This window comes from Panthera tigris, chromosome B3 (genome assembly GCF_018350195.1).
Source record: "Panthera tigris isolate Pti1 chromosome B3, P.tigris_Pti1_mat1.1, whole genome shotgun sequence".
In the NCBI taxonomy this organism is placed as follows: Eukaryota; Metazoa; Chordata; class Mammalia; order Carnivora; family Felidae; genus Panthera; species Panthera tigris.
Genome location: NC_056665.1, coordinates 32,082,506 through 32,109,470, shown reverse-complemented (window position 1 = coordinate 32,109,470; position 26,965 = coordinate 32,082,506). Strand labels below are relative to the sequence as shown.

The 26,965-nt window shown below is 50.6% G+C and overlaps 2 protein-coding genes across 7 annotated transcripts in view; one reads left to right on the top strand and one right to left on the bottom strand.

The window, feature by feature from the left end:
- Positions 1-13,986: 13,986 nt before the first annotated feature.
- STOML1 (stomatin like 1) lies at positions 13,987-25,800 on the bottom strand. Of its 3 annotated transcripts, none has more exons than XM_015538664.2 (7): positions 25,731-25,800; positions 21,881-21,987; positions 20,803-20,952; positions 20,267-20,494; positions 16,068-16,263; positions 15,385-15,597; positions 13,987-14,909 (listed from the first exon to the last, which is right to left on the bottom strand). In XM_015538664.2, exons 3-7 carry the CDS (start codon positions 20,929-20,931, stop codon positions 14,716-14,718), a joined length of 960 nt encoding a protein of 319 aa, XP_015394150.2. In that variant the 5' UTR covers positions 20,932-20,952; positions 21,881-21,987; positions 25,731-25,800; the 3' UTR covers positions 13,987-14,715. The 3 variants fall into 3 exon arrangements, with proteins under 3 accessions (XP_015394150.2, XP_042844350.1, XP_042844351.1); XM_042988416.1 differs by lacking the exon at positions 25,731-25,800 and adding an exon at positions 23,482-23,683; XM_042988417.1 differs by lacking the exon at positions 25,731-25,800 and adding an exon at positions 23,482-23,683 and having other exon boundaries at positions 20,291-20,494.
- A 108-nt stretch (positions 25,801-25,908) lies between these two features.
- Positions 25,909-26,965, top strand: part of PML (PML nuclear body scaffold) — a 39,484-nt gene continuing 38,427 nt past the window's right edge. For all 4 annotated transcript variants that reach the window (XM_007084580.3, XM_007084586.3, XM_007084582.3 and 1 more), the window contains exon 1: positions 25,909-26,177. In XM_007084580.3, coding sequence (XP_007084642.2) covers positions 26,043-26,177 — 135 coding nt within the window. In that variant the 5' untranslated portion in view covers positions 25,909-26,042. The remainder of the gene's footprint in view (positions 26,178-26,965) is intronic.

Here is a 26,965-nt window from a genome sequence, read left to right as displayed (position 1 = left end):
AATAAATAGAATGCTTATAAGGTAGGGGCTAATTAAAATAGACAAGTCATTGGGGCGCCTGGGTGGCTCAGTTGGTTGAGCGTCTGACTCTTGATTTTCATCTCGGGTCATAATCCCAGGGTCGTGGAATCGAGCCCTGCGTTGTGTTCTGCACTGAGCGTGGAGCCTGCTTGAGATTCTCTTTCTCTCCCTCTGTCCCTCTCCCTGGCTTATGTGCATTTTCTCTCTCTCTCTCTCTAAAAATAAAAACAAAATAAATTTAAGAAAATAAAATAGGCAAACCATCAACTAGTCTAGTCAAGAAAAATAACAACACAAAATACGAGACTAGAAAGGGAATGTTAACACAGCCATGGCGATTATTTTTGAAATTTAAGAGAACAGTACATACAACTCCATGCTTATTAATTAGTGTTTCAACATTGAATAATAATATTCTAGGAATATATTTGCAAGTTGCCAAAATTGGCTCAGTGAGTGCAAGGCCAGTCACCGCAGAAGAAATTTTACAAGCTGTCGTCTCTAAAGAAGACACCACCGGTAGAGCGTTTTAGAATGAGTTATTCCAAACTAGGGGAGGAGGTCATTTCTAGGCTAGACTTTTCCAGAGCATATGGGGGAAACGACAGAGAGATTTTATGCCTCTGAATTGATTTTATGAAGCTAACATAATCCTGACACAGAAATCTGACAAAGATAACCGTGTCACCCTGCCCACCCTCATGATGAATAACCACAGACCAGGTTTATTCTTGGCACTGGATACACAAGTCCTGGATAAAAGGCCAGCAAGCAGAACCCCGTATTCTCGTGTTCTCTGATGCAGTCAGTGATGCCCACAGTTATCCAACACCGGGTGTTTGGCATGCTTTCCCACACCCCTGCTCTTGCTGGGGCTAAACTGGACCCTAATATCTGGGTCCAAACAAAAGGGACCCAACATTCCCTTACACTCTTAACTGCCCCTCGCAGGATGCAGAGACAGGATGCAAAGCCCGCAGAAATACAACTTTGAATTTGTATTTCTTGAATTACTTGAATTCAATTACGCTTGAATTACTGCTACGTGCTAGAAACTTGTGGTCAGCTGGAATACCCTGTGAGGTTGATAATTTGTCATTTCTTTTTCTTTTCAAGAAGCTCTTAGGTCTTTGCTTGTTTGCCTTTAAATAGGTTACGTCCTCTGCCTTCTCCCTGCTGGGCTTGGTAACATCTGATTAAATAATCAAGTGTTAATGGAATCCCCTCTTTGAGGTATCAATATACATACCCCCCAAAAACTTGGGGACAGTGCCTGCAGTGACTTGGGCTACCAAATCCTGGGCCCAAGGGATTTGATCCAGCTGGCAGTGTACCCACGCTGGACAAGAGGTGCGGGCCTTGGCCTCTGTCTGGGGTCCCAGCTGTCTGGGAGCTTCTTAGCCAGAAAACAAATTGTCACTGTACCTGGAGGCCACCAGAAGTTGCAGGACTCTGTTTACAGGATATGTGACGTCAAAGGCCACCTTGTTTTGGATTCACAGCAATTGTCTCTTTCACTTTTAAATTAATGCAGATATAGTAAGGAATAATTTACATACAGTGAAATTCACCCACTTTAGGTGTACTGTTTGATAAGTTTTGACAAGTATGTGCAGTTGTAAAACACACACACACACGCACACACACACACAATCAAGATGTAAAATATTTCTATCACCTTGAAAGTTCTCTCATGCTTCCGTGTGGCCAATTTTCTACCCCCACCTCCAGCCCCTGGCAACCACTAATCCGTTTTCTGCCCCTATGGTTTTGCCTTTTCTAGAATCTTATATAAATGAAATTATATAGTGTATGGTCTTTTGTATGTCTTCTTTCACATAACATAATGCTTTTTTTTTTTTAATGTTCATTTATTTTTGAGAGACAGAGACAGAGTGCGAGTGAGGGAGGGACAGAGAGAGACACACACACACACAGAATCCAAAGCAGGCTCCAGGCTCCGAGCTGTCAGCACAGAGCCCCACGCGGGGCTCGAACTCACCAACCGTGAGATCATGACCTGAGCTGAAGTCTGATGCTCAACCGAATGAGCCATCCAGGTGCCCCAACATAATGCTTTTGAAATTCACCCATGTTGTCGCATGTATCAACAGCTTGGTCCTTTTTACTGCTGAGTGGTATTCCATCCCCTGGACCACAGTTTGTTTTTTCATTTACCAGAAGATGAATATTTGGGTCATTTCTAGTTTGGGGCCATTATGAAGAAAACTGCTGTTATCATTCACATACGGATCTCTGAGTCGACACGCATCTTCAGTTTTCTTGGGTAAACATCTAGGAATGAGGTTACTCAGTCATATGATACGTGCGTGTTTGACCATACAAGAAACTGCCAAAGTCCGAAGTCACTGTTGCTCTACAAAGTGGCTATTGCCAGAACTTTGTATTGTCTTTTTTTTTTAAGCCATTCTAATAGGTATGTAGTTGTATTTGGTATTTCATTATGTTTTTAATTTTCCATACCCTAATGGCTAATAATGGTAAGCATCTGTTCATGTACATATTTTCCATCATATCTCATCTTTGATGAAGTCTCTCTTCAAATCCTTTGCCCATTTTTAAATGGCCTGTCTTATTATTGAGTTGGAAGACTTCTTTATCTATTCTGGATACAAGTTCTTTATCAGTTATGTGTTTTGCGAATATTTTCTCCCAATCTGGAGTTTATATTTTCATTTTCTTCCTAGTACCTTTTGAAAAGCAGCAGTTTTTAATTTTAGTGAAAGCCAATACAATCTTTTTTTTTAAATGGATTGTACTGTTTGTTCTATCTAAGAAATCTCTATCTAAACTAGGTCACCGACATATTCTTCTACATTTTCTAATATAAACACGTAATGCTATCATTTCCTTCTAATAGTGCTTTAAACTCTGTCCCACAAATTTTGCCAGGTTGTGTTTTTTTTTTTTTTTAATTTAATGAAAATATTTCCAATTACTTTCATGGTTTCTTCTTTGAATTATGAATTATTTAAAAATATATCGTTTAACTTCCAAATATCTGGGTATTTTCCTGGTATCTTTCAGTTATTGATTTATAGTTTTATTATGATGAGAGAACATACTTGTATGATTTTCATTATTTTTAATTTGTTGAGATTTGTTTTATGGCTCAGAATATGATCAATGTTGGTCCAGTTCCACGTGCTTCGAAAAGAATGTGTATTCCACTGTTGTTGGGTGGAGTGTCCTATAAATGTCAGTCGGGTTTAGTTGGGTAACAGTGTTATTTGAGTTATTCACATCCAGACTGATTTTCTGTCTACTCACTCGTTCTTTGAAGTATTCAGAGAGAAGTGGATCTGTCCATTTCTGCTTTCAGTTCTTTCAGTTGTAATTATATGTATCCTGGGGGTCTGTGCTCCCCCCTGAGGTTGGTTTTCCTCTTGATGAACTTGACCCATTTATCATTATGTGTTTTATTCCTGGAATTATTCTCTGTTCTGAGGTCTGCTTTGTCTTAGTACAGGCACTTGATCTTTCTTTGGATTGGCGTTTGCATGGCATGTCTGTTTTTCATTCTTTTGCTTTTAACCTAATATCTAGGTCTGTATATTTAGAGCAGGTTTCTTGGAGGCACAGCCTAGGGTTCGCGAGGATCCCCCCCCCCCCCACCCCGCTGTTGGTGTTCCACCTTCAGCCTTCAGAGGTCCCTGCCTGCCTCCAACGGCTGAGTCGTCCCTCCGCGTGCTCTTGCTCCCCCCCCCCCCCCCACAAGTGGTAGATTGCTGTTACTGTTTCTCCGCTCTCCCGGCCAGCCTCACAGAACCTGTGCACCTGGGACTCAGGGTTGGTCCTGGCAGTGTTCCTCACCCTCACCTCGTGTCTCTCGGTGGGACTTAGACAGAAGAGAGGTTCCTGCACCTCCCAAAAGGCAAGAGGCGGCGTGGACTTTTATCCTCCCCAGAAACAGAGGATCTTCGTTTCTGCCTCTCCTCCAGCAGCCCTGGGATCAGAGTCGGCTGCGCCCCCAACCAGCCCCACCGGAAGTGGTTTATTAGAGACAACCTCCTTGAGAAACAGGAGACGTCGCAGGGACTGCCCTCCAGCCAATCACCTCCTGCACGTGCTGGGGGGGGTGGGGGTGGGGGGTGGGGGCGGTGTCTCTCCCCTCTCCTGCTCCTCCCACTCGGCCTTCAATCTGCTTCCTGGGAAAGGCGGGGCGCTCCCCCGCCCCCAACCTGAGCTCCCGAGGCAAACCGTCCTGTCGTTCCTAAGAGGCAATTTTCACTCTTTGGAGTTCAGTTCTCTTGGTCGCTCACAACGCCCTCAGCTCTCTGGTGGGTTTTTAAACTTTCAGTTTGCAGATTATCTGGCTCTGTCTTGTTAGAAGTGACGTTCTCTTGTGGCTTTCTGCATCCCCAGAGAAAGCCGAACTTCTCTTTCGCTTTTAATACATGCAGATAGTCAAAGGGGTTTCCATGCCCTGAGTGTCCTCTGAGTGACTCCCCGGTGCCCATGGCCTCCAGTACCTCACTTCTCATTTCCCCACAGTGTGCGTTGTGTTTGCTGTCTCTGGCGTAACTGCCATTTAGTTGACATGAGCCCTTACCGTGTCCCAGCACTGCGCTAAGTTTCTTTCAAACCTTCCCTGACTCCTGTCTTTTCTCTCCCACCCACATCTAACCCGTCAGGTTGATCCTGTAGCTCTGTCTTCAAAATATAACCAGTTCCTTTCAAAACTAAAAATGCACTTACCGACGGCTTGGCAATTGCATTTATCCTAGAGGCACGAAGACTTATTTTCACGGAGGAACTTGTCCACAAATGTTCCCAAGCAGCTTCACTTGCAATAGTCCAAACCTGGAAACTACCCAGATGTCCAAGCCTGGAAACTACCCAGGTGAATTGTTAAACATACCCTGGTACATCCCTGCCTTGGAACACTAGTTGGCAACAAAGGGGAATGAGCTAGTGTTACATGCGGCAATGTGGATGAATCTCCAGGGAATTACATGGCCTGAAAAAGCTGGTCTCAAAAGAATACATCCTGCATGATCCCACGTATGTAACAATTGTGGGTAACATAATTACAGGGCTGCATATTGGTGGCTGCTGGAGGTCAGGAATGGGAAGGGAGGGATGTGGCTAAAAACGGGTGACACAAGGGACCTCATGGCAATGGTACGGTTGGACATCTTGATTGTTGTGGTGGTTACTCCAGGCTCACATTGTGACAAAAATTAAATAGTGCTACATGCAGACGCACACAAGCGAGTCCACATAGAACCAGTGAAATCTGAGTAAATTACACTATGCCAATGTCAATTTGTTGTTTTTGCTGCTGGGCTGGAGTTATGGGAGATGGAGAGGGGGATGGGGGGACAGGTACATAGGACGTCTTTGTGCATTCCTTTGCAACCTCCTGTGAATCTATGATTACTTCAAAATAAAAAAATACATATAGGGGCCCCTGGGTGGCTCAGTGGTTTGAGTGTCCCAGTTCGGCTCAAGTCATGATCTCACAGTTCGTGAGTTCGAGCCCCACATCAGGCTCTGTGCTGACAGCTTGGAGCCTGGAACCTGCTTTGCATTCTGTCTGTCTGTCTGTCTCTCTGCTCCTTCCCTACTCACATGCTGTCTCTCTCTCAAAAATAATTAATTAATTAATTATTAATTGATTAAAAAAACATATAGCCAGAATCCACCCCCTTCCAGTCACTTGCCCTGTTACCAGGTCGGTCCAAACCACTATCATCTCTTGGCTGGATTATTGCAACTGCCTCTTCATGGGTCTTCCCGCTTTTACATACAGCCTGTTCTCAAAAAGAGCAGCTTTTAAAATGGAAGGCGATTTCTGTCGGTTATGGAAATAAATGAAGACCAACCAAAGGAGAAAAGCAAAGGCTATTTATGGGCAGCCGGCTTTGGAAGGGAGTCAGCCACCGTCCCTTATGTTCTGGCAGAGATTCAAAGGCAGGCAGGGGAGTGGGAAGGCTGGATGGTGGAAAATGGGGAAGCCTCCGGTGTGCCCCCATTGAAGGCCGTTGGCATAGGCAAGCTACAGGTGGGCTGACCAGAAGTCAGACATCCTGTGTGATTGGTTAGGAGTGCATGCTTGGCTTTTTCTGGTTGACTCTAAGTTGGAAGGAAGGACAAAAAGTAGGGAACCTGTCAGTTATGCATCAAGTTCTGACCATTTGGGGCCAGTTGTTACAGAAGCTATTGTTTGGCTTCCTGGATTGTCACCAGAGATAGCGGTCTGGCGTCTCGAAAACCCCACTCACTGCAGGCTGGCTTCCTGGCCTGGTTATCATAGAAAAGGGGGGTGGTTTCTGCAGGTTGCAGGTCAGAGTTCTGTTTTTATATGTAGCCTGGCCATTGTCAGTTTGTAGATTCGGTCTCTCACATTCCTCTGCTAGAATTCTCCGGTGAGTCCCCATTACACAGAGTCCTCGCGATGGCCTACAAGGCCCTACGTGACCTGGCTCCATTTTCCCCTCTAGCCTCATCCCCTCCTACTTTCCCCCAGTCTCCACGCCAGCCACACCTGACTGCCTTGCTGTTCTAGAATATCCCAGGCCCTCTCCCAAGGCATGTATGGCCCTTCTCACGTGCTGTACGGCTTTCTTATTTTTCATGCTCATTGTTTGTATCTAGCACTCTCAACTAGAGTATACATTTCATGAGGATACAAGTTTGGGTCGGTTGCTTGACTTCTAGCCCAGCACCTACAACATTGCCTCGCCTAGCACAGAGTGCCCAATGTTTTGTTTTGTTTTTTTTAATGCATGAGTGAATACATGAGTATGTGTGTGCAGATAACATCTACTACTTTTTTATCAGGTGCTTGGAGTTTACTGAGCATCGTGCATTAATATATTATCCCATTTTTATTCTTTATAGTTCTTCTATGGGTGTGTGTGTGGGGGGGTGTTATCAGGGCCACTAACTCTCCAAGTAAGGTAGTCCCAGGGAAACGGTGCTGAATCCTGGAGCTTCTTGGAGGCCTGCATAAAAGTTGAAAGCCCTAGAAAAGCCCCAGCTCCCAAATGCAAAACATACAATAGCCCAAATTAATAAATGTTTAATGAAACGTCTACAAAATGTCATCAGCTGTTAATTTATGTCATTAATTCTGTCAACTTCTTTAATTATTAAATGTAGTGTTCATAAGTATTTCATTACGTCTCGAAATAATTTGTAGATTAGATTTTTTAAAACTCTTCGAGCACTTCAAGAATGCAAGTGAATGCCCAAAGAGTACAGAGAATTCGCAGATAATTATAGTGTAAATGAATTACTCTTAGCCAAATAATTTCCAAGGCAGAGTTACAAAAATCACTTCGTATTATTTTAATTTTTTTTTTAACATTTATTACTGAGAGAGGAAGAGAGACAGAGCACGAGCATGGTGGGGGGCAGGCAGAGAGAGGAGGAGACACAGAATCCGGAACAGGCTCCAGGTTCTGAGCTGTTAGCACAGAGCCCGATGCGGGGCTCAAACCCACAAACCTCAAGATCATGACCTGAGCTGAAGTCAGACGCTTAACTGACTGAGCCACCCAGGCACCCCTCACTTCGTATTATTTTAGAGTAAATGTGTTATATTTAATGTGGCAATTCTGTGCGTTTTAATAATTGATTTGGGGAGGAACTTTGAAGAGTGATAGTACTTCATCCTAGGAAGTTCTTAAAATGTTAAAGTTCTTAAAATTGTTCTTTGATACAATTAGCCCCACTTTACAGATTTAACTCTATGATCTGCAGTTTCCTGGTCACACTAGTCAACCTCCCCAATTTCTCCTGGCCAAGTCCTCCCTGCTTCCTACTCCAACACCACTCCCCCCACTCCCTACCCTCTCTCTCCAACAAACCGACCCTGGCCTTTGGTACACATGGTGTGTGTGTGTGTGTGTGTGTGGTCAGGCGAGGTGTACATTTCCCAGGCTCTGGTCCCCTCTTCATTTGCTTTCCACTCAGGTTGCGTCACTGCCCCCTAAGATCTCTTTCCCCTTGAAAGCAGCTTCTGGATTAAAGAAACCAGCAATCTCCCAAATCGCCACCAGGTGGTGCCACAAGCTCACGCTTGGGCTTCTGTGGGCTCCCTTCAGAGAGAAGAGACAAGAGAGGCCCCTGGGTGTCGTCCCCAGTCCCCAGGCTTCTTCTCTGGGGTGACTGTGGCCCTTCCAGGGTGATCTGCATGGCTTTGTTTTCACCACTGTGGCGGGGCACAGCAGTTTGACTCCTGCTCCCTCTCTGTCCTGGTCTCCCAACTTTGTTGTCTCTCCTTGTTCTTGTCTCCCTCTCCCTGTCTGTGCCTGTCTGTACCTCTCAGTCCCTTTCTCTCTCTCTCTCTCTCTCTCTCTTTCTGCCATCCATATCTAATATCTGCCTCAACATATCTAATACTACTCCACCTCATTCAACAAGTTAGTTTATTAAAAGTTTATCTTTGGGGCGCGTGGGTGGCTCAGTCGGTTAAGTGTCTGACTTCAGCTCAGGTCACGATCTCGGCTCCGTGAGTTTGAGCCCCGCGTCGGGCTCTGGGCTGATGGCTCAGAGCCTGGAGCCTGCTTCTGATTCTGTGTCTGCCCTCTCTCTCTGCCCCTCCCCCGTTCATGCTCTGTCTCTCTCTGTCTCAAAAATAAATAAACGTTAAAAAAAAAAGTTTATTTTTATTTATTTTGAGAGCGATAGAGAGCAAGTAGGATAGGGACAGAAAGAGAGGGTTACAGAATCCCAAGCAGGCTCTGGGCTATCAGCGCAGATCCCGATGCAGGGCTCAAACTCATGTCGTTGTGAGATCATGACCTGAGCCGAAATCAAGAGTCGGACACTTAACCGACTGAGCTTCCCAGGTGCCCCAACAAGTGAGTTTTAAAAACCAGTGCGGCAGACATTGTCCCAGGCTCTGGAAAGTCAGTGAAGACAAGTCAGAGTCTCAGTCTAGGGGAATAGCTCCCGGTGAAGGAGGACTGTGGTAGATGAGCCCCTTTTATCCTCTGCTTTCTCCCTCCCCCCTCCCCTCCCTTCCAAGAACTACTTACCAGAATGAGCCAGAAGTGTTCTCCTCCCAGCTTTCATCCCTCCCATACACAAGTCTCCCCAAGGCCTACCTCTTCATCATTCTCATTGCAAGGTTTTGGGGGGACCCACCAGGGCCTTGATGTTTCAGCGACTGAGATCTTACCACCAGCCACTCCTACCCACGTGTTAGACCCGGGCTGCACATGGGGCCAACTAGAGATTCTTTTTCACCTTCACCCAGATATTTACCCCATCCTTACTTTCTCCTTCTTTCTTCAGGGTAAGGGGTCACTCCGTTTGTCCACTGCTAATCCCCGCATCGGGCTCAGGTCCCATTCCTTCTCTTCTTCTAGGACCTCCCCGCCCCTCCCTCTTTCTCTCTTCTTACTGGATCTTTCCTCTCAGTGTAATAATCTCTCACTCCCATCTTCAAAGTACTCACCTCCATGCCAGCCAATGCAATCAGACAACAGAAAGCATCTCAAAGCCTTGAAAGGAGGAGATAAAGTTAACACTTGCAGGTGGCTGGGTGCTGAAGATGAAGTGATCTAAATAGGAATACAGTTAAGTCAATGAGGCACCAAATTCCTACAGAGTAAATTGCATCCTGATCAGATATTAAAATGGAAGGAAAGACCTTGTTTATAGTAGTATCATAAAAGATAAAGTGCTTTGGGATAGACTTAAGAAATGCTCAAGACCAATATGAAGAACATGGTAAAATTCCTGAAGAACACAGAAGAAGACCTGAAAATATGCTGCGGTCATGGGGCAGTAGACTCAATATCACAAAGATTGTGATTTTTGATGCGTTTCTTCACACATTTAATGCAATTCCAATAAAGATATCAACAAAAGAAGACGTGCCCCATAAGCATATAAAAAGAGGCTCGGCATCATCAGTCACACCCACTAGAATGGCTAACATTAAAAAGATGGACAATACCAAGTGTTGGCATGATCACTCTGGAGTTGGTTTGGCAGTTTCTTGACCCAGAAATTCTACTCCTAAGTGTTTACCCAAGTGAAACATATGTCCATACAGAGGCTTGTATATAGATGTTCAAAGGAGCTTTGTTTGATCATCAAAAATGGAAAACTACAAATAAGTAAATTGTGCAGTTATCCACACAGTGGAAGGAGCATACAGGAAAAAGTTGCCACCTACAGATAGACATAATACAAATGACTCTTAGCAACACTACAGGGAGAGAAAGAAGCTAGACACAAGAGGGGAACATGCTGTGTGATTCCATTTTGTATGAAGTTCTAGAAAAGTGGAATTTACTATTATTTTCTTTTAATGTTTATTATTTTTGAAAGAGAGAGAGAGAGAGAGGGAGAGAGAGAGAGAGAGAGAGAGAGAGGCAGAGTGCAAGCAGGGGAGGGGCAGAGAGAGAGGGAGAGAGAATCCGAAGCAGGCTCCAGGCTCTAGGCTCTGAGCTGTCAGCACAGAGCCCGATGCGGGGCTTGAACTCAGGAACCACGAGATCATGACCTGAGCCAAAGTCAGATGCTCAACGGACTGAGCCACCCAGGCTCCCCTAGAAAAGTGGGATTTAATCCATTGCAATAGAAAAGCAGATCAGTGGCGGCCTGGGAAAGGGATAGGGGAAAGGGGCACAGGGTAATTTGTGAGTTGATGGAAATGTTCTAGATCTTGATTGTGTTGGCTGATGGTTACACGGTGTTCACATTTGTCGAAACACATCAAGCACTACATTTAAAATGGGCGCATTTCATTATATTATACTTTTTTTTTTTTTAAGTAATTGCTGGAGGAAGACAACAAAAGTCCTGTGTTTTTGCTGGGACTGAAAATCCAAGTTAAAGAGCAGTAAACAATTGAACAATAATAAAAACTCCACACTGAGATGCAATTTTTCACCTAACCAGATTGTTAAAAAATCCAAAAATTAAATAACACACTGTGTTGGCATGACTATGAGGAAAAGCACACTCTCACTCACTAATGATGAAAGTGTAAATTGGAACAACCCCTAGCGAGGGCATTTGGGTAATTTTTATTAAACTACAAATGTTTTTTTTTTTTTTTTAACGTTTATTCATTTTTGAGACAGAGAGACAGAGCATGAACAGGGGAGGAGCAGAGAGAGAGGGAGACACAGAATCTGAAACAGCTCCAGGCTCTGAGCTGTCAGCACAGAGCCCGACGCGGGGCTCGAACTCACGGACTGTGAGATCATGACCTGAGCCGAAGTCGGCCGCTTAACCGACCGAGCCACCCAGGCGCCCCAAACTACAAATGCTTTGACCTAGGAATTTCCCTTCTGGAATTTTATCCTACAGATAAACTCAACCACACGCAAAATAGTGTACGTTAAAGATTATTATCACAACGTTGTTTGGAATAGAAAAACACACAAAATAATCTAAATGTCCATCAATGTAGACAGATGAAATAAATTATGATACATCCCGTATTATGGAATCATATGTAACTACAAAACCCAGTGGGAAAAGTCTGTGTGTGCTATTATGAAAAGATCCTTAAGGTGTAATGTTAAGTGAATAAAGCAACATTATATTTGATGTTGCCATTTGTATTTTAAAAAGCCAGAGGGGTGCCTGAGTGGCTCAGCCGGTTGAGTGTCTGACTCTTGATTTCAGCTCAGGTCATGATCACAGGGTTGTGGGATAGAGCCCTGCACTGGGTTCCACGCTCAGCATGGAACCTGCTTGAGAGTCTCTCTCTCTCTCTCTCTCTCTCTCTCTCTTCTCCCCCACTTGCATTCTCTCTCTGAAATAAATAAATAAATAAATAAATAAATCTAGAGGCTAAAAACTTCTGGAAAAATAACCAAGAAACTAGCATCAGGGGGTACCTGTTTGGAGGAAGGTGTGGGACATACATGGATGGAGTCAGGAGTATGAGGGACAATTTTAATAGTGTACCTTTTTAATCCTTAAAAAAATTTGGGGGGTGCCTGGGTGGCTCAGTCGGTTGAGCTACTCTCAATTTCAGCTCAGGTCATGATCCCTGAGTCGTTGGTTCGAGCCCCGTGTCAGGCTCTGCGCTGAGCGTGGAGCCTGCTTAGGGTCTTAAGATTTTCTCTCTCCCTCTGCCTCTCTGCCCTGCTCACGATCTCTCGCTTAAAAAAAAAAAAAAAAAAAAAAAAAAAAAAAATTTAAAAGTTAAAACGTTTTTTGAACGTGATGGTACTAGCTATTCAAAATTAACTTATTTTTTAAATAACATCAAAATAATACGTCAACATAAGTTATTTTAATTATTCACAGGGTTATCTTGAGGGGAAAAATGATATATGGCAAGTGTCTAGTTCAGTGCGGGGACATATTTGGTACAGTGTTACTATTTTTATTCCCCCTGCCCCCAAATCTCTGCACCCACCTCCCCCCCCATACTTTAGGTTCCAGTTCCCCAAATCAGAGGCGCTCAGCTGCCTCCACCATCTGAGTCCTCGAGGGGGCTTTCTCCTCTGTGGAATGCTTTGCCCCCGTCTCTTTTCTTCTCTCACCCCTGCCCTGTGGCTGCAAGGGCATCACCTCCTCAGGGAAGCTTCCTCTGACGACACCTTCTCCCTCCCTCCTCACATCCTCCTCCCTCACATAAGTGCCCCTGTTTTCCCCTGGGGACTGGGGACTGCAAGGTCATGTCAGCCCTCTGAAGCCCAGGGTCCTTGAATCCACGGGCTCGCTTTCCTGGAGTGCTACCCTGGCCAAGGAATGAGTTCCCCTCAATAGGGGGGATTAATGGCAGGCCTTACCCCCCACCTATATAGACAACCAAAAGTTTCTATTTCCTGTAAATGTTTTGTTGATCCTCACACATCCACAAAGAACACCTGAGTTTCAGTTTCTCCTCTAAGCTTTCCTGAGGAAGATGCCTGGGCGTTCCCATGAACTCTTGGTGCACTGTGCACAGCAGTGGTGGAAGCAATAGGTAAATAGCTCACTCATGAAGCTCAAGGTCCGGCAAGGAGAGCAGGCACTTATGCAAGGGACAGTGACACAGTGGGGAAGGGCCACAATGACGGCCCCGAAGTGGAGAGGGGGCCCAGTCGAGAGCAGAGGCCCACGCCCCACTAGGCCTCAGGGGTGCCAGAAGGGTGGCTGACCGGGAGAGGAAGGATTCGAGGGAAGGCTTCTAACAGCCCTGGCTAGCGGGGTGGCCTCCAGGTGAGGGGCAGTGGCAGAGCAGGGGCAACCAGCGGGGGCTCTGGCTCTCCAGGTTGGGGCCCTGTAGCTAAAACCTGAACCCGAAGGCCACGCAGTCTATGCTGGGAGGACTTACAGGAGGAGGGAAAGGCAGGCACTGGCAGGAACCGAGGGGAAAACTGGATGGAGCCTGGTGCCAGGGGAGCTGGGTAGGGCCCCGAGGGGAAAGGCCTGGTGCCAGAGGACAAGCCTGAGGCTGCTCTCAAAAGGGGAGGTCCGGATTTCTGTGGGTTTTTTTTTTTTTTTTTTTCATAAGCCTATCCAGGAAGTGAGATTCATTTCTTAGGGCTGAAGAAGTAAAAGGCCCCTTCTCTGGAGTCCCTGGGGTTTGGGCTGGACCACTGGAGCAGAAAGCAGGGCTGGGCTCCCGGGGCGAAAGCCCAGGCCAGGCCTCCAGGCCCAGTTCCTTCTGTTTCCTTCCTTTGTGCTGGTGGAGAACAGTGACCCGGTGTAACAAGAAGGGGAGCTGACAGGGGCTCCTGAATGTGATCAGAACCCCCACCCTGCCCCTCAGGAGGCTGTTTGCAGCACCAGCTCTGACACACCCATTCCCTCTCTTTCCCAGCAAACTTCTACCCTAAAGAGGAACAGAGTGCCCAGCACCTGCCCCAGGGTCTTTGAAACCCTTGGCAGGAAGGGGAACTGTGGGTGGTTCAAGTGTACCTTGAGGGTGTGTCAGCCTCCAAACCCTCGTCCTTGCCCAGGGGGGCAGCAGGGAAATGGCCTCTGGGAGCCCCCTAGCCCACCCCCGTGCCCCCACTTCTCTCCAATACATTGTAAACAGCACATTTATTGGTGGTTTGCAAACCTCTGGTAAAAAGCACAGAACAGCAGGGCTCTCCAACATGCTGCCCTGGGCCCCAGCCCGTCAAGCATGCAAGACGGAACTGGCGGATTAGTCAAGACGTCTTCAGGAGCAGGGCCGGCGGCAGAGCAGGCCCCACGCTTTTCCATCCCCACCACCCAGCAGCCTGGGCCTAGGCTGCAACCAGGAAGGCAGGCCCAGCCCAACCCCCAAATCCCCGCCATGCAGTGACCTCTTGATGGCTGCCTTCCTTCTCCCCGACTCCACGTCTCTGATCCCCACTCTGGAGCTGGACCTGAGCCACATGCTTTGCTCCTTCACACTGGGACCAAACAGTTATGGTCAAACTGTTTCTATGGGCCCTGCCTCTCCACTCAGGTAGCCAGCAGAGCGAAGCAGGCCTGGCTCTCTTGTCATCACACTGTGTACTCAGCTCGGGGGTGGGCACTCAGCAGGGGACCAGGACGGGCAAAGGCTTGTTCAGAAGACCACTGTAGGTGAGCAAGGCAGGGCAGCCTGACTTAGTCTCTCCCAGAGTCTGGTGTCTGCCAGCCTCCATTCACTGGCTCCTGGCTGAGGCTGAAACTTCTCAAGGCTTCAACAATCCAAGGTACAGCACCGGTGCCTCCTCCTCCCAGATGCCCCCCCTGGCTTGATGCCAGACTTGGGGCTGGGCTATGGACAGTCAGCCAAGGCTGCTACTTCAGGGCTCTGAGGACAGCCTCCAGCTTCATGGCCACGGCTAGGTCGCCCTTCACCTTTAGCCGCCCACTCATGTAGGCCCCCAGGGGCCGCAGCTCCCTGCACAGAAGGGCCCGCAGGTCTGCTTCAGCCATCTCCACCACCACATCAGGGATGCCGTCAGGCACCCCGTGTCCTACCCTCCCGTGCCCTGTGCAGGGAAAGAAAACTGAATATTAGTAGAGGGACAGCTATGCAGCAGGGGGAAGACGGGGTTAGCATGTCCCGCTGGGGGGGGAGTGGAAAGTAGTAAAGTGTGCGGGTTCTAAGTGTGTGTGACCACTCAGGGCTTTAGCTTCTAAACTGGTGAAATAGGGATGCTGATCATCCCGAAATCAGACGCTCTTGGTGAGAAGTAGCTAAGCTCACACACCGCAATGCTCAGCAGAGAGCCTGGCGTGCAGTGGGCCTGCACTATGTGTGGGGCTCTTGGTGTAGGAAGCTCGGCTGTCTAGGTTGTCCCGCTGGCCAGGACAGGGCAGGGAGACAAAGGCCCAGATAATCGCTGTCTGCGCGTGGTGTCTGAGCCCCCGACTAAACTGTTGGCAGGAGCAGGGGGCAATTTAAAAAAGGACCACCAGGGTGGGAGGTGGGTGTGAAGGAGAGGGCGGGGAAGGCAGTGGCACCTGTAGTGAGGTCGAGGAAGTAGATGCTCTGGGTCCCGCTGGGCAGGAGGACGTTGAACTGGTAGCAGGCCCCGACCTGGCTGACCAGGGCCTCTGAAAGGAAGGGCTGCAGGGCCGTCAGCAGCCCCTCGGCCACAGGCTGCTTCGGGCTGGGCCCGGCGCCGCCGTGAGGGGCAGGCAGCTCGACTTCGCTCACCATCTCCAAGGTGTCCGCTGGGCGTGGCCAACAGGATTGGGGAAGGAGGCAGAGAGAAGAAAGTCAGTGTGCTGCCAAGGTCAGGACCAGTGTCACCTCTGTACCTCTCGTGGCAGTTTCCTCTTATATGCCCTTCAGGCCTGAGTTCAGCTTCCTCCTCTAAGAAGTAGCCCTTACGTTTTCAGCCTTAATCCCCAGAGCCTGTTTCTCAGCTACTCCAGCCCTGAAAGTCAAATTCTTTCCCAGGTGCGGTCACTTCCTGCCACAGAGGCTCCCGAAGGCCTCTACACACTCAGGTCCCTGGGCTCTTCTTGCTGCTTAGCTCGGTCTGCTTCACCAGCGGGGCTGGCTGAGCAGCTGGGCAGGGGTGCACTGCACACAGGTGCCGAACTCCGTAAGGGAACAAGCGGCAAAGCCGCGCCTGGGCAGGACGCCAAGCTGAGAGCCTGGCTGAGCGCCGCCCAGTTCCTCCCCCGGGGCTCCTCACCTGGCCCTGGGGGTGGGGCACCTCCTGCCCCCGAGGACAGGCCTCCTCCCAGGAAGTGGAGGGCCAGCTGCTGGAGGGTGCTGTCTAGGCTGGACCCCGCTGGGCTGTCCTGGGGTGGCTGGAGCACAGCCTCCACTGCCAGTTCCACTCGGTCCACCTCCAGCCCCCAGGCCCTGGTCACATCGTTGATTTCCAGCTGGAAAAAAGCGTGGGGAGAAATGGAATTAAATCAACAAGCCTTTCTGGGAGCACCTTTTTTTTTTTGGCCCAGAGGCCCCACAGCCTCCCGGGACAACTCCCTATGGGCCAAGCTCCTCCAGGGGACACAGGATGAGAGCCGTTACAACCCAGCAGTGCGCAGCTGGTGGTGAGCAACCTGGTGAGGTCCAGGGAGGGAGCATGGGTGCTGGTTGGAGGGGAGTCAAGCCGGTGAAAGGGCCTAAGGGAAAGGAGGGCTGCAATGTTATGATTTGTAAGAAATATACATTTGATCATTTAAATCATCAAAATATTTCTATACATTTGGCCTGGTCCTGGCTCACAGCTCCTACAACCCTGGGAACTGCCTGTGAGAAAAGTGATAAAGGTGTCTTTGGTTCTGACAGCAAAGGTGATTTTGGACCCCACCCAAAGGTGGGGGCTGGCTGCCAGGAGGACCAACTATGTGACTGGAGAATTGGAACTTTCAGTCCTCAGAAGCCTCCATAAAATCCCCAAGAGGACTGGGTTCCAGAGCTCCCAGGCTGGTGAACACCAGGAGGGTGGTAAGAATGGTGTGTCTGGGGAGGCTGTGGAAGCTCCATGCCCCTTCCCCAGACCTCACTCCGTGTATCTCTTTGGCCGTTGATTCATATATCTTATCGTATCTTTTAATAAACTGGCAAACATTAAGTGTTTCCCAGAGTTCTGGGAGCCGCTCTAGCAGAAGAACCCAGGAAGGTCACCCAGACTGGTCACCCAGGTCCAGTCTGTATCTGGCTGGTCATAAGCACCGTAACGGCCTGGGGCTTATGACTGGCATCTTTAGTGGGGAGTGGGGGGCAGTCTTGTGGGACTGAGCCCTCAACCCATGGGGTCTGATGATGCTGTCTCCCGGTAGATAGTGTCAGAATTGAGCTGAATTCTTGGGCATTCTACTGGTGTCTAAAAATTGCTTGGTGTAGTGTGGGGGGAACCCCCCTTCCCCCACATTGGAAATGGGCCCGGGAACCCCAAAAGAAGGACTCTTCCAGGCAATGGGAACAGGATGTGCAAAAGCCCAGACTGGAGAACCTGGAATGTTTGAGGAGGTGTGAGTAACCATAGGTGCATTAGGCTGGACCATCAGGTGTGGGCTGGGAGACTGGAGATAGCTGAGGGCTCAGGGTGGATTGCTCCGGTTCACTTGGATTTATTCTGACACGCAAGGAGCCCCAGAGAGGAGTTTAGCAGGGAGGTGATAGACTTGCTTGTTGGGAAGATCCTCCTGGCTGCTGTGTGGACACTGGATTGAAGGGGGCTGAAGGTGGAGGCATGGAGTCCAGGTAAGACATTGTTTCAAATTGCAGGCAGAAGTGATTCGGATCTGGTGTCAGGCAGAGATGTGGCTGTGCAGCCAAGGTACACAGAGGACAGAGCACAACTCTGGAAACTATATAAAGCTACAGCAAGACACTAGAGAAACAACCAGTAAGCTTGGTGGCTGCCTGGATGTGCAATGAGGGAAGGCAGTGAGGAGTCAGATTTCTGGTGTGGGCTCCCGTGTGGATCGTGAGTGTAGGTGTTCACCTAGACAGCAGGCACAGAGGGAGACACAGATTTGGAGGTGGCTAGGGGAGGGATGATAACTATGGAAGAGCCAACTGTCCAACAGGGGATAAACTGGGGATAAATAGGGTCCCCGGCACAGGAGTAGGGCTAGAGCAGAGGATTGTAAATAGTGTCCAGAGGTAGCACAAAGCCCGGGTGGACGAGCTCTCCCAGGCCGTCCCAGACAAGAGGAGGCCAACGCCAGAAACTTGGAAACTGAAGGGCAGGAGAACAAGGAGTAACGCAGTGAGCTGGAAGCAAGGAGGACAAGCAGACTGTGGAATAGTGGAAGCCAAGGGAAGCAGAGGGTCTGAGAGTGAGAGGAGGAGGGTCCACAGAGTGAAAGGCTACTGCCAGGTGAAGCGAGAGTAGGACTGAGAAACGCCCCCAGAGCTAGCAGAAGGGGCTATCTCTTTTAGGGGCCTGGAGGAAGCCTAAACTGAGGACCGGCTGCTGAAGGGCAGGGGAGAGGCAGGTGGGAGCCAGTAAGGGCTGGGGTGGTGGATGAGCCTTTGCCCACACAGAAAGGAGAGGAGGGAGGACTAGCGGAGGCAGGAGCTGAGCCCTGGGCCCAGAGCACTGCCCTGGCAGGGCGGAGTCTCTGAGGAAGCTGGCAGTGAAGCAGGGAAAATAGCACTTATGTAGAGGAGGTAGAAGGGGTGACGCTGGAGGTGCTGAAAGGGCTCTTGTCCTGGAGCATCTGCCCCTCCCCGCCCCCGGCCCCAGGAGCAAGAGGCGAGGCTGTGGCAGAGGGACAAGGGGTGGGTGGGTGGTGAAGGGGAAGCAATCGGCCTGCAGGAAGAGTGAGCAAGCAGCTAAGGGAGGGCCTGGCAAGGGACAGTGGGGAGCGTGCACCCCTCCAGGGGAGAAGTAGGCAAAAAGGCGAGTGGGAATGAGACATTTATGCCTGACCCAGGGCTTTGGGGAGGCATGCCAGGTTTCTCGGGATTTCGTTTTAACCACAGGCCCTGACCCTACTCTACCAGGCGCCAACTCAGTCTGGGCAACAGGCCCTAAATGACTAACATCCTGGTGTGGGACTGACTCCCCCAAACTGCCTCTCTTTGGCTTTGTTGCACAACATGCCTGGCTTTCTGGCTTCTTCCCCTACCCTGCTCCTGACAGCAATGACTGAGATCAGTTTTCTCCTCTGAAAAGCACGTTAAAATGGCATGTGGTTTCATAAATAAAAATTGTTCTCAATTGTAGAAGATGGAGGTGTGGGGGGTGAGAGGGCAGGTGATCTGGCTCTAGGCCAGCTCTGCCCTTGACTGTGACTCTTAGAAGGCATCTCAAATTGTTTCTGAGCCCTGGGCGCCTGGGTGGCCCAGTCACTTAAGCGTCTGACTTTGGCTCAGGTCGTGATCTCGGGGTCTGTGAGTTCAAGCCGCACATTGGGCTCTGTGCTGACAGCTCAGAGCCTGCAGCCTGCTTCGGTTTCTGTGTCTCCCTCTCTCTGTCCCTCCCATGCTCATGCTCTCTCTCTCAAAAATAAACATCAAAAAAAAAAAAAAAAAAGTTTCTGAGCCTTTAGTTTCCTCCCTCCAAAATAAAACAGTAATAATAGGCCCTCTCACAGCAAGATGTAAAGCAGAGCTACACTTGGGCAGGCAAAGGGGCTTGTAAACTAGAAAATGCTCTGCATGTGACAGCTGCAGTCACCATCGCAGTAGGATTTCCCGAGGAGTTTCACTCACGTGGTTGATTCACTTCCTGAAGGGACTGGCATTACCCCACCCCTCCTGTCCTCTCACCCCAAGTCTCCGGGGTAAAACAGAGCCAAGGGGAACAAGGGGAAACCTCATCCACGGTCCACTGGGACACGGGACAAAGCACAAGGTAAGCATGGGGAGCAGGGGACGTGCTGCCACATGTGTATTCACTTCCACCCCATCTTGTCATAGAAGGGACATGAGGGGAATTCTGGTATAGATAATTACTCACACATGGAGAAGAGGCAGGAAAAAGGTCCCCAGGTCCCGACGTCCCTTTGTTCTGTCCTGAACAAGGAACACAAGGCCCCCAAAATGCACATGCTGCACACGAGCACAGAAGTCCCCAGAAGGTGACTGGCAGGAGGCCTGCTCCTTTCACCTTCCCGCCTGCCTGTGAGGCGCAGTGTGGTCATGGCAGTGCCTGCAGGGCATGGCAGGGTAAAACCCCAGCAGTGAGGCAGGACCCAGGAATCTCTGGCAGGCCACTCCCCTCCAGGGCCCCTTTGCCTCTTTAAGATGGGCTCGCCCAAGACCACTCTGGTCTGCACCCGTCTTCTGTTCCTCAACTCACAGTCCCACCCAGACCACTGGCTCTTCAAAAGTTAGGACATATGGTAAACTGAGGCCCAGAGCGATCCGGTGCTTTGCTCAAAGTGCTCTGGCAGGCAGAGCCAGGCCCACGTGCCCACCACTGACCTCTACCGTGTGAGAGCTGCCTACCAGGAGCTGGTCGCTGATCTTGAGCTTCTCCATCTGGATCTCCCGCAGAGGCCTCTTGAGCAGGGCCTTGGTCATGGCATTCTGGGCTGTCATGCGCGTGGCTGTGTTCAGGTCCTTCACAGTCATCACAGATAGTACCGGGTCCCAGATGCGAAACTGGACGTCGGCCCCCACAGACAGCACAGCCCCATCCTTAGAGGCCAACTATTGGGGGAGGACGTGAGACAGGGGACACTCAAAGGGCTGGGGCTGCAGGTAGGTCAGGCCCACTGAGACCACCCAGCTTGACCCACCCGCATGGGACCTAGCTCCTGAAGGGGAAAATCATGTCCCCAAGTGCATGGTGTTAGGTACACGAAGCAAGGATATCCTTCCAACCTCCATCCTTGACTTTCTGGTCACTCCCCCGACCCCACCCCTGATGGCTACTCGTACACCAAGGTACCGCTCCCACAATACATTCTGCACAAGCCCCCACTCCCTCTGTCCAGGGGAGCCGAGAAGCCCCTCACCTTGCAGGGAGGGACATTGAAAGCTCGTGTCCTCAAGTCCACCCGCTGAAAGGAGTCAATGAAGGGCAGGAGCAGAACCATGCCAGGCCCTTGAGGGGTGCGGATCCTGCCCAGTCGAAACACTATCATCCGCTCATAGGTGGGCACAATCTGTTCACGAGAGCGAGGGAAAGGGGTGAAAATGCTGAGTGTAGGCAGGCAACAATGTCCGGCAGGGTGCCTCCCTCGCCTCTCTCTTCCCTTGCTTTGGCTGGTGTCAGTTATCCTTAGATCTTTTTAGAAGAGAAAACCAAGGCTCTGAGAGGTTAAATGCCTTACTCAAAAATCTCAGAGCCCCCGAATGAAACAGGCAAGATTTGGATGTAGTTCTGAATGACTCCAACCCCAAGCAAAGGGCTTTCCCAATTTCAGAAGTAAATATGTCCAAATTGAGAAATGAAGGCCCAGAGAGGCAAAGTGACTTGCCTAAGGTCACACAGTAGTTGTTTCAGTGGCAGTTTTAGGACCAGGATTTAGGACCTTCTAAGGCTTCCTTCCAGACCACACCAAACCCAAAGGCTTTCCAGAAAAGTTGACTATTATTGCCTAGGGTCACACGAAGAGCAAGGCCTTCCTGGGCTTCCACCTTCACTGCAGCTCTCAGATGTGATCCTTAACTATAGTTCATCTTTTTCCCCTCTACACCAGCCCTGTTGAGAACCAGGCCTGAATTCCGACTACTCATTACCTGCTGAGCCAAGTTGAGTGTTTTTCATTTCAGATTTTAGCCTGACCCAAAGAAAGGAATGTATGGCAAAGATATCTGTGTGTACCATAAAGCCAGTGTCCAGACCCCAGGACTTGGGAAATTGGGAAGGCTTGATGACCATTTACTGGCACCCAGTATGACTTTGGGCAAGTCTGAGCCTCACTTTCCTCATCTGAAAGATGCAAATGAACCATCCTTGACTAGCCCATTTCATCGGGGTGTGATAATGTAATATTTAGAGGAAGTGGATAGAGGATGGGGAATTCATCTAACAACACCAAAGGTTTCAGTGCAGCCCAACCACCCTGAGGGTAACCCGGCCAGCCTTACCTTCAAGGCAAACCAGCCGGAAACAGGGAAGGTAATCAGCAGCAGCAAGAACCCCAGGAAACTGATGAGGCCATGGCAGAGGTAGGAAGGCCAGCTCTGGGGCGCATCTGGGGACAAGAGAGCAGAGGCGGTCAAGGAACGCCAACTGGTTCTGGCAGGATAGCGGCAGGCTGAATGAACTTGGTCAAGGGCACCTTTTGCCCACCTCCAACCACCCCCCCTTCACCAGCTCTTTCCTTTTCAGGGCTCTCCGTTGCCTAATACTCCCGTATCTTTAACCAGATGCTAGTTAAGGATGTTCCCTCCTCCCACACATCAAAACTAATCTGTCTGAGTCCCGCTTCCACAAGGCCTAGTCTCTGCTAGGCAACAGCCATTAGATGTGAGAAGCCATCCATGTGACGCTCTCCTCTCTGGGTATCTGGACCAATTCCCTTGTCTGATATAGCCTGCTATCTATGTGAAGCACAGAGCCAGGGGCACCTGGGCATCTGTACACACTGTGCTGGGTTGAACTGAATGCTGGTGGTATAAAACATTCCTCCTCTACCATCAGCCCCAGAAGCGTGCTTTCAGGGCCTCCTTTTGCAGATAATACCTTAGCCTAAAGGGATAAAGCACTAATGGCTCAACAGGAGCCATGGATGACAGGGAAGATGTTCTTCTCTCTTCTCAGGCTCACCATGCACCCCCTTTAATGCCCTAAGGACTACTGAATGCTTCACTTGAAGCAGCTTCGGATAGGGTGTGGGAACTAGGAAGATAGGCTCATCTGAGACAGAGGCCCTGGCCCCTGGAGAACCAAGAGCCCAGAATGAAAAGTGGAGCTGAGAAAGCCCCAGAATCTAGGATGGTTATCCTCTGCTCTCCTTCCCATGCCAAGGCTGGACAAGAGGCAGACAGGAGCCTCTGCTCAGACCTCCCAGGAACACCATGCCCTCTGGGCTCTCCAGGCCCCAGGATACTGCCTGGCTCTGACCCCTGTGGCTACTGCAGGAAAGAAACCCTGGGATAGGGTCAGCTATCGTTACAGGAGGGTTCGGTTTTCAGACTGAGGCATGTGGGATCTGATCCCGGGGGGGCTAAGGGAAACACTCAAGGCTCTGGAGCAAAAGAGGACCAAAGCTGACACAACAGGCAGCTGAAGGCCTGCCTTTTTCTCCTGTTGCTATCCATCAGGAAACAGGTAGATGCTTAAGCTCAGGGCATCCAGAAGTAGTCACTGGGATGAAGATTCTGCCATTTCTCTGCCACCAAGTGCCCTTAGTGAGCTGGTGACCTCCTATGCCTAGACCCCGGGTTCTTTCTGGTCAAAATGGGGATTTGAAATCCCTTCCCAGGCTTAAAGGGCTGATAAGAGCCGAGAGGAGAAATCAGGGGGTGAGGCCTGTTAGAAAATAAGACGGCTCCGGGGCAACAGCCCAGCAGCCCTACGTGGGGGGGGCGGAGGAGCGCTAGCATCCCAACGCCCGGTCCAGGCCCTTCTCCACATCGTGGCCACTCTGTGCCTCCTCTTAGGGTGCGAGGGCACCAGACCGGCTGACTCCAGAGGGTGCCGGCCGGTCCCCGCCCCGGGTCCGCTGTGCTGGGCGGCCACTCACCGGCCCCCGGCCCCACGCCGCCCCGCTCCGGGGACAAGCAGCCCTTCTGCGAGCCCAGGAAGCCGAAGCTCGACTGCTGGAAACGGTCAAAGTCCCCCAAGGGCAGCGCCCGGTACCCGGACCTGCCGAGCATGGCTCCTGACTGGGGCACGCCCCGCGCCCCCGCGCGGTGCCCGGCAAGCGCAGCCGGCCGCTCCCCAAGCCCGCCCCCGGCAGGCCGCCGCTTCCGGTTTCACGGGCCGCGACGCAGGAGGAGGCGGCTAGCTCGGCCGCGTTCCGGCCGTCGCACAGCGCCCCCTGCGCCGGGAGGACCGAACCCGCTGGAGCCCTGCCTCTCCGCTCTCGCCCGGCCTTGGAAAAGGAGCAGGAAGGCAAGGTGAACTCTGTGAGTGGGTTTTCAGAAACCGAAGTTTAAAACTCCAGAATCAAGGAAATGCTACCAGCCTTCTCAGCACTCCCGCTGCAAACTCACATACTGAGGTGGCGGTGCGTCTGGGTGTGGGGGTGTCTTATCTAGAATTAGGGTTTCTTAAGGGTCTGGTCAGCAAATTATTCCTCCTTGTGTCCCCACAGCCCAGCAAGCAGTGCTCGGCACAGAATGGATCTCAGACTTGTTGAATGAAGCCGTAACCAGCTTGTTGTGGTCCAGGTGTGGCAGGAGGGCCTGAACTTTGGCACAAAAAGAGAAATTTCATGTGCAGACCTCAGGGAGTACAGCAGAGTGAGGAAGAAGGGGGAGAGCATAAACCATCCTGGGGCAGGCCCTCCAGAGAGAGCATCACAGAGGTCCAGAAATGGCACACCCCTTGATCCAGAGGTAACTTGCCACTCCATGGCTCAAGAAAATCCAAATGCAAATGGTGAATTTACTCTGAGAAGCACTGATTTTCAACTTGGTGTTGGGGCGGGGTGTCTTTCAAAGTGAGCAAAGAGGAGGCTCAGTTGAGTAAGCATCCGGCTTCAGCTCAGGTCATGATCTTGAGGTTCATGGGTTCTGGCCCCACACTGGACTCTGCGCTGACAGCTCAGAGCCCGGAGCCTGCTTCAGATTCTGTGCATGTGTCTCCCTGGGCCCCTCCCCGACTCACACTCTGTCTCTCTCTCTCTCTCTCAAAAATAAATAAACATTAAAAAAAGAGTGAGCAAAGAAATTAATACAACTTTCTTTGTCTCAGCCATATGCCAGTCCTGCCTCCTCAGGCCCTTCACACCCCAGCCATAGCCATGTCCCTTCTGCAGATGGTGCTTCACCATCTTTGGCTTGTCCTAGTTTGATGGCCTGATTCTAAAGCCCTGGTGGGTACTGATCAGGCTGAAGGTTAGGGTAGGCCCCTGAGGCCTCTCACATAGTCCCTAGGAAGTTGGGTCTCCCCGCCATTCCCTTTCCCCCACACGCCCCAGATGATAAGCTTTACAAGAGCAAGATCCTGTCACCATCCCTAGTCTGCTCCAAGCTGGAACTGAGCACAGAATTGTACACAGCAGGTGGCACAGTGGTTGGGATGGTTTGATGTTTGAAAGCCAGGGCCCTTGACCCAGTGAGGAGTTGTGCTTTCTCCCCTCACCAGCTGGGACCTGGCACGCTTCTCCTTTGGCCAAGAGCTGATTTGCTCTCTCCTCGCTGTCTTCCCCTTGCCAGCCTGCCACCACTGCCTCAGACTCACCAGCCTTTCCAATTGCCACCCAAGGCATCATCCTGTCCCCCCTCATCTCCACTCAGTGTCCTCCCAGTGTCTCTAACTCAGATCCCTCCTTTGCATCCCACAGCCATTGTCCTAGATCAGGCCACCTGTCCCGGTTGTCAGAGTGCCCGTCCCAGCATCCATGTTGGGTCATGTTCCTGGGTTCTAAACTCACTCTCTTGTTGCTCACAGAACCGGTCCATCTCCTTGGCTCTGATGCTGCCCATGGGTCCCCTCTTAAATTTGAACATGACTCAAACAGGCTCTCCTGTGTCAAACCTCCATGCCTTTGCACGTGCTGTTCAAGTGTTCCCCCAGCCCCTAAGTCCTGGCGACCACCCACCCTCCTTCCCCGTTCCTTCAAGTGCCAGCCGAGGATCTCCTTTCCAGCCAGTCCCACTAGTGTATGAAAACTTCTGTTTGGGTAACTGCTCTTCCACTAGACCTGGGGTTCTCCCGAAGCAGGGCCACCTGTGGCTCATCTCTGTCCCCACCCCCTTGGCCCTCCCTCAAAGCCGAGGGAGGGCGCTGCCTGCTTTCCAGCTCAGATCTGCTACATTCCCTTACCCCCAGGTCAGCCAACCGTCTTCTCCTCTCCTCCTCCATCTCTGGGCGTGTCTTCAAATCCCTCCGGCTCTGGGCGTGTCTTCAAATCCCCCAAGTCGGCCTCTCCGCCCCTAGAGCCGCCCCTCCGCCCCTAGAACCGCCCCTCCGCTCTGTCTCACTTCCTCTCGGGAGGCGGGCTCTCAGCGGGCGCCGCCCCTTACGGATAGACTCGGACGGGTTCGGGAGACTTGGCCCTCTGGCGCCTGCTTCTCGTTCCGCTTCTCCTCCCGCCCCTCAAGCTCAAAACCCAGAATCGAAACTGTGCTGTGATCCATGCAGCGGGAGCCTGCACTCGCCCAATCTCCGGGTCCCCAGCAAGACCCCGCACTGCCCCCCACACCCACCATGCCTCCCCCGGAGTCCGTCTCCGAAGACCACCAGCCCAGCCCCAGCCACAGCCCCACGGAGGTACTACTGGGTTTGGGGAGATGGGGTTTAGGCTTTGTTGATTTGGTCAGTTGCGGGGAGAGGTGGGAAGGGAGAGGGCAACTTGGCCAAGCACCTCAAAGAGTGACACAGAGAGAAAAGCAGGCACTGGGTCCTGACCCTCTTGGCTGGGGTAGGGGTAAGTGAGACCAGGATGAGTTAGGGGAGCCTCTCCAGGCGCAGGGGGCAAAATGACCACGCTGGCGCTTTGCCTCCTAAGCTCCTGCCTCAGATGAAGGTCCACAGGTTAGGGAGAATGGCAGGAGCAGCCCTACTGCGCAGGCCTCTGGAGCCAGGAACGTGTCCCAGGTGTGGGAAAACCAAAACCCAAGTTCCCAGATCAGAAAGTGGGAAATTGGCCCGGATGAGAGAAGTGTCTTGGCTAAGGCCTCACAGCTCCTGTGGTGGTTTCTCCGCTAGGATACCTCCAGGATCCTTTTCTTGGAACACCCCTCGAGCACAGCCCCCGTCCACAAGGTCCTCCTCCTGGAAGCTTGCCTCAGTCTTCTCCCGGACAAATGCCCCAGCTCCCCTCCTCCCCCAAAGGAGCTACTTACATCACTTGCTCTATGTTCTTCCAGGCCCTTTGGCTCCCTTTCATGAAAGCACCTTCTTGCAGTAACTTTTATTATTTGCATTATTAAAACTAGGAGTAATACGACTTAATTATGAACACTCCTCACGTGCCAGGTACTGTTTTAAGCACTTTTTTTTGCTGTAAAATATCCATAACATAAAACGTACCATGTTTTTAAGGATTTATTTATTTT

Bases quoted from the DNA above. Each gene is read 5' to 3' on its own strand.
- STOML1 (XM_042988416.1), bottom strand. From the start codon at position 23,614: ATGCTCGGCAGGTCCGGGTACCGGGCGCTGCCCTTGGGGGACTTTGAC. The intron at 20,495-20,802 runs GTGAGGGGCTTC...CTCCCCCAATAG, and splicing joins TCAATGTCCCTCCCTGCAAG to TTGGCCTCTAAGGATGGGGC. The intron at 15,598-16,067 runs GTGAGGAGCCCC...GGCCACGCCCAG, and splicing joins TGCCCCACCCCCAGGGCCAG to CGGACACCTTGGAGATGGTG.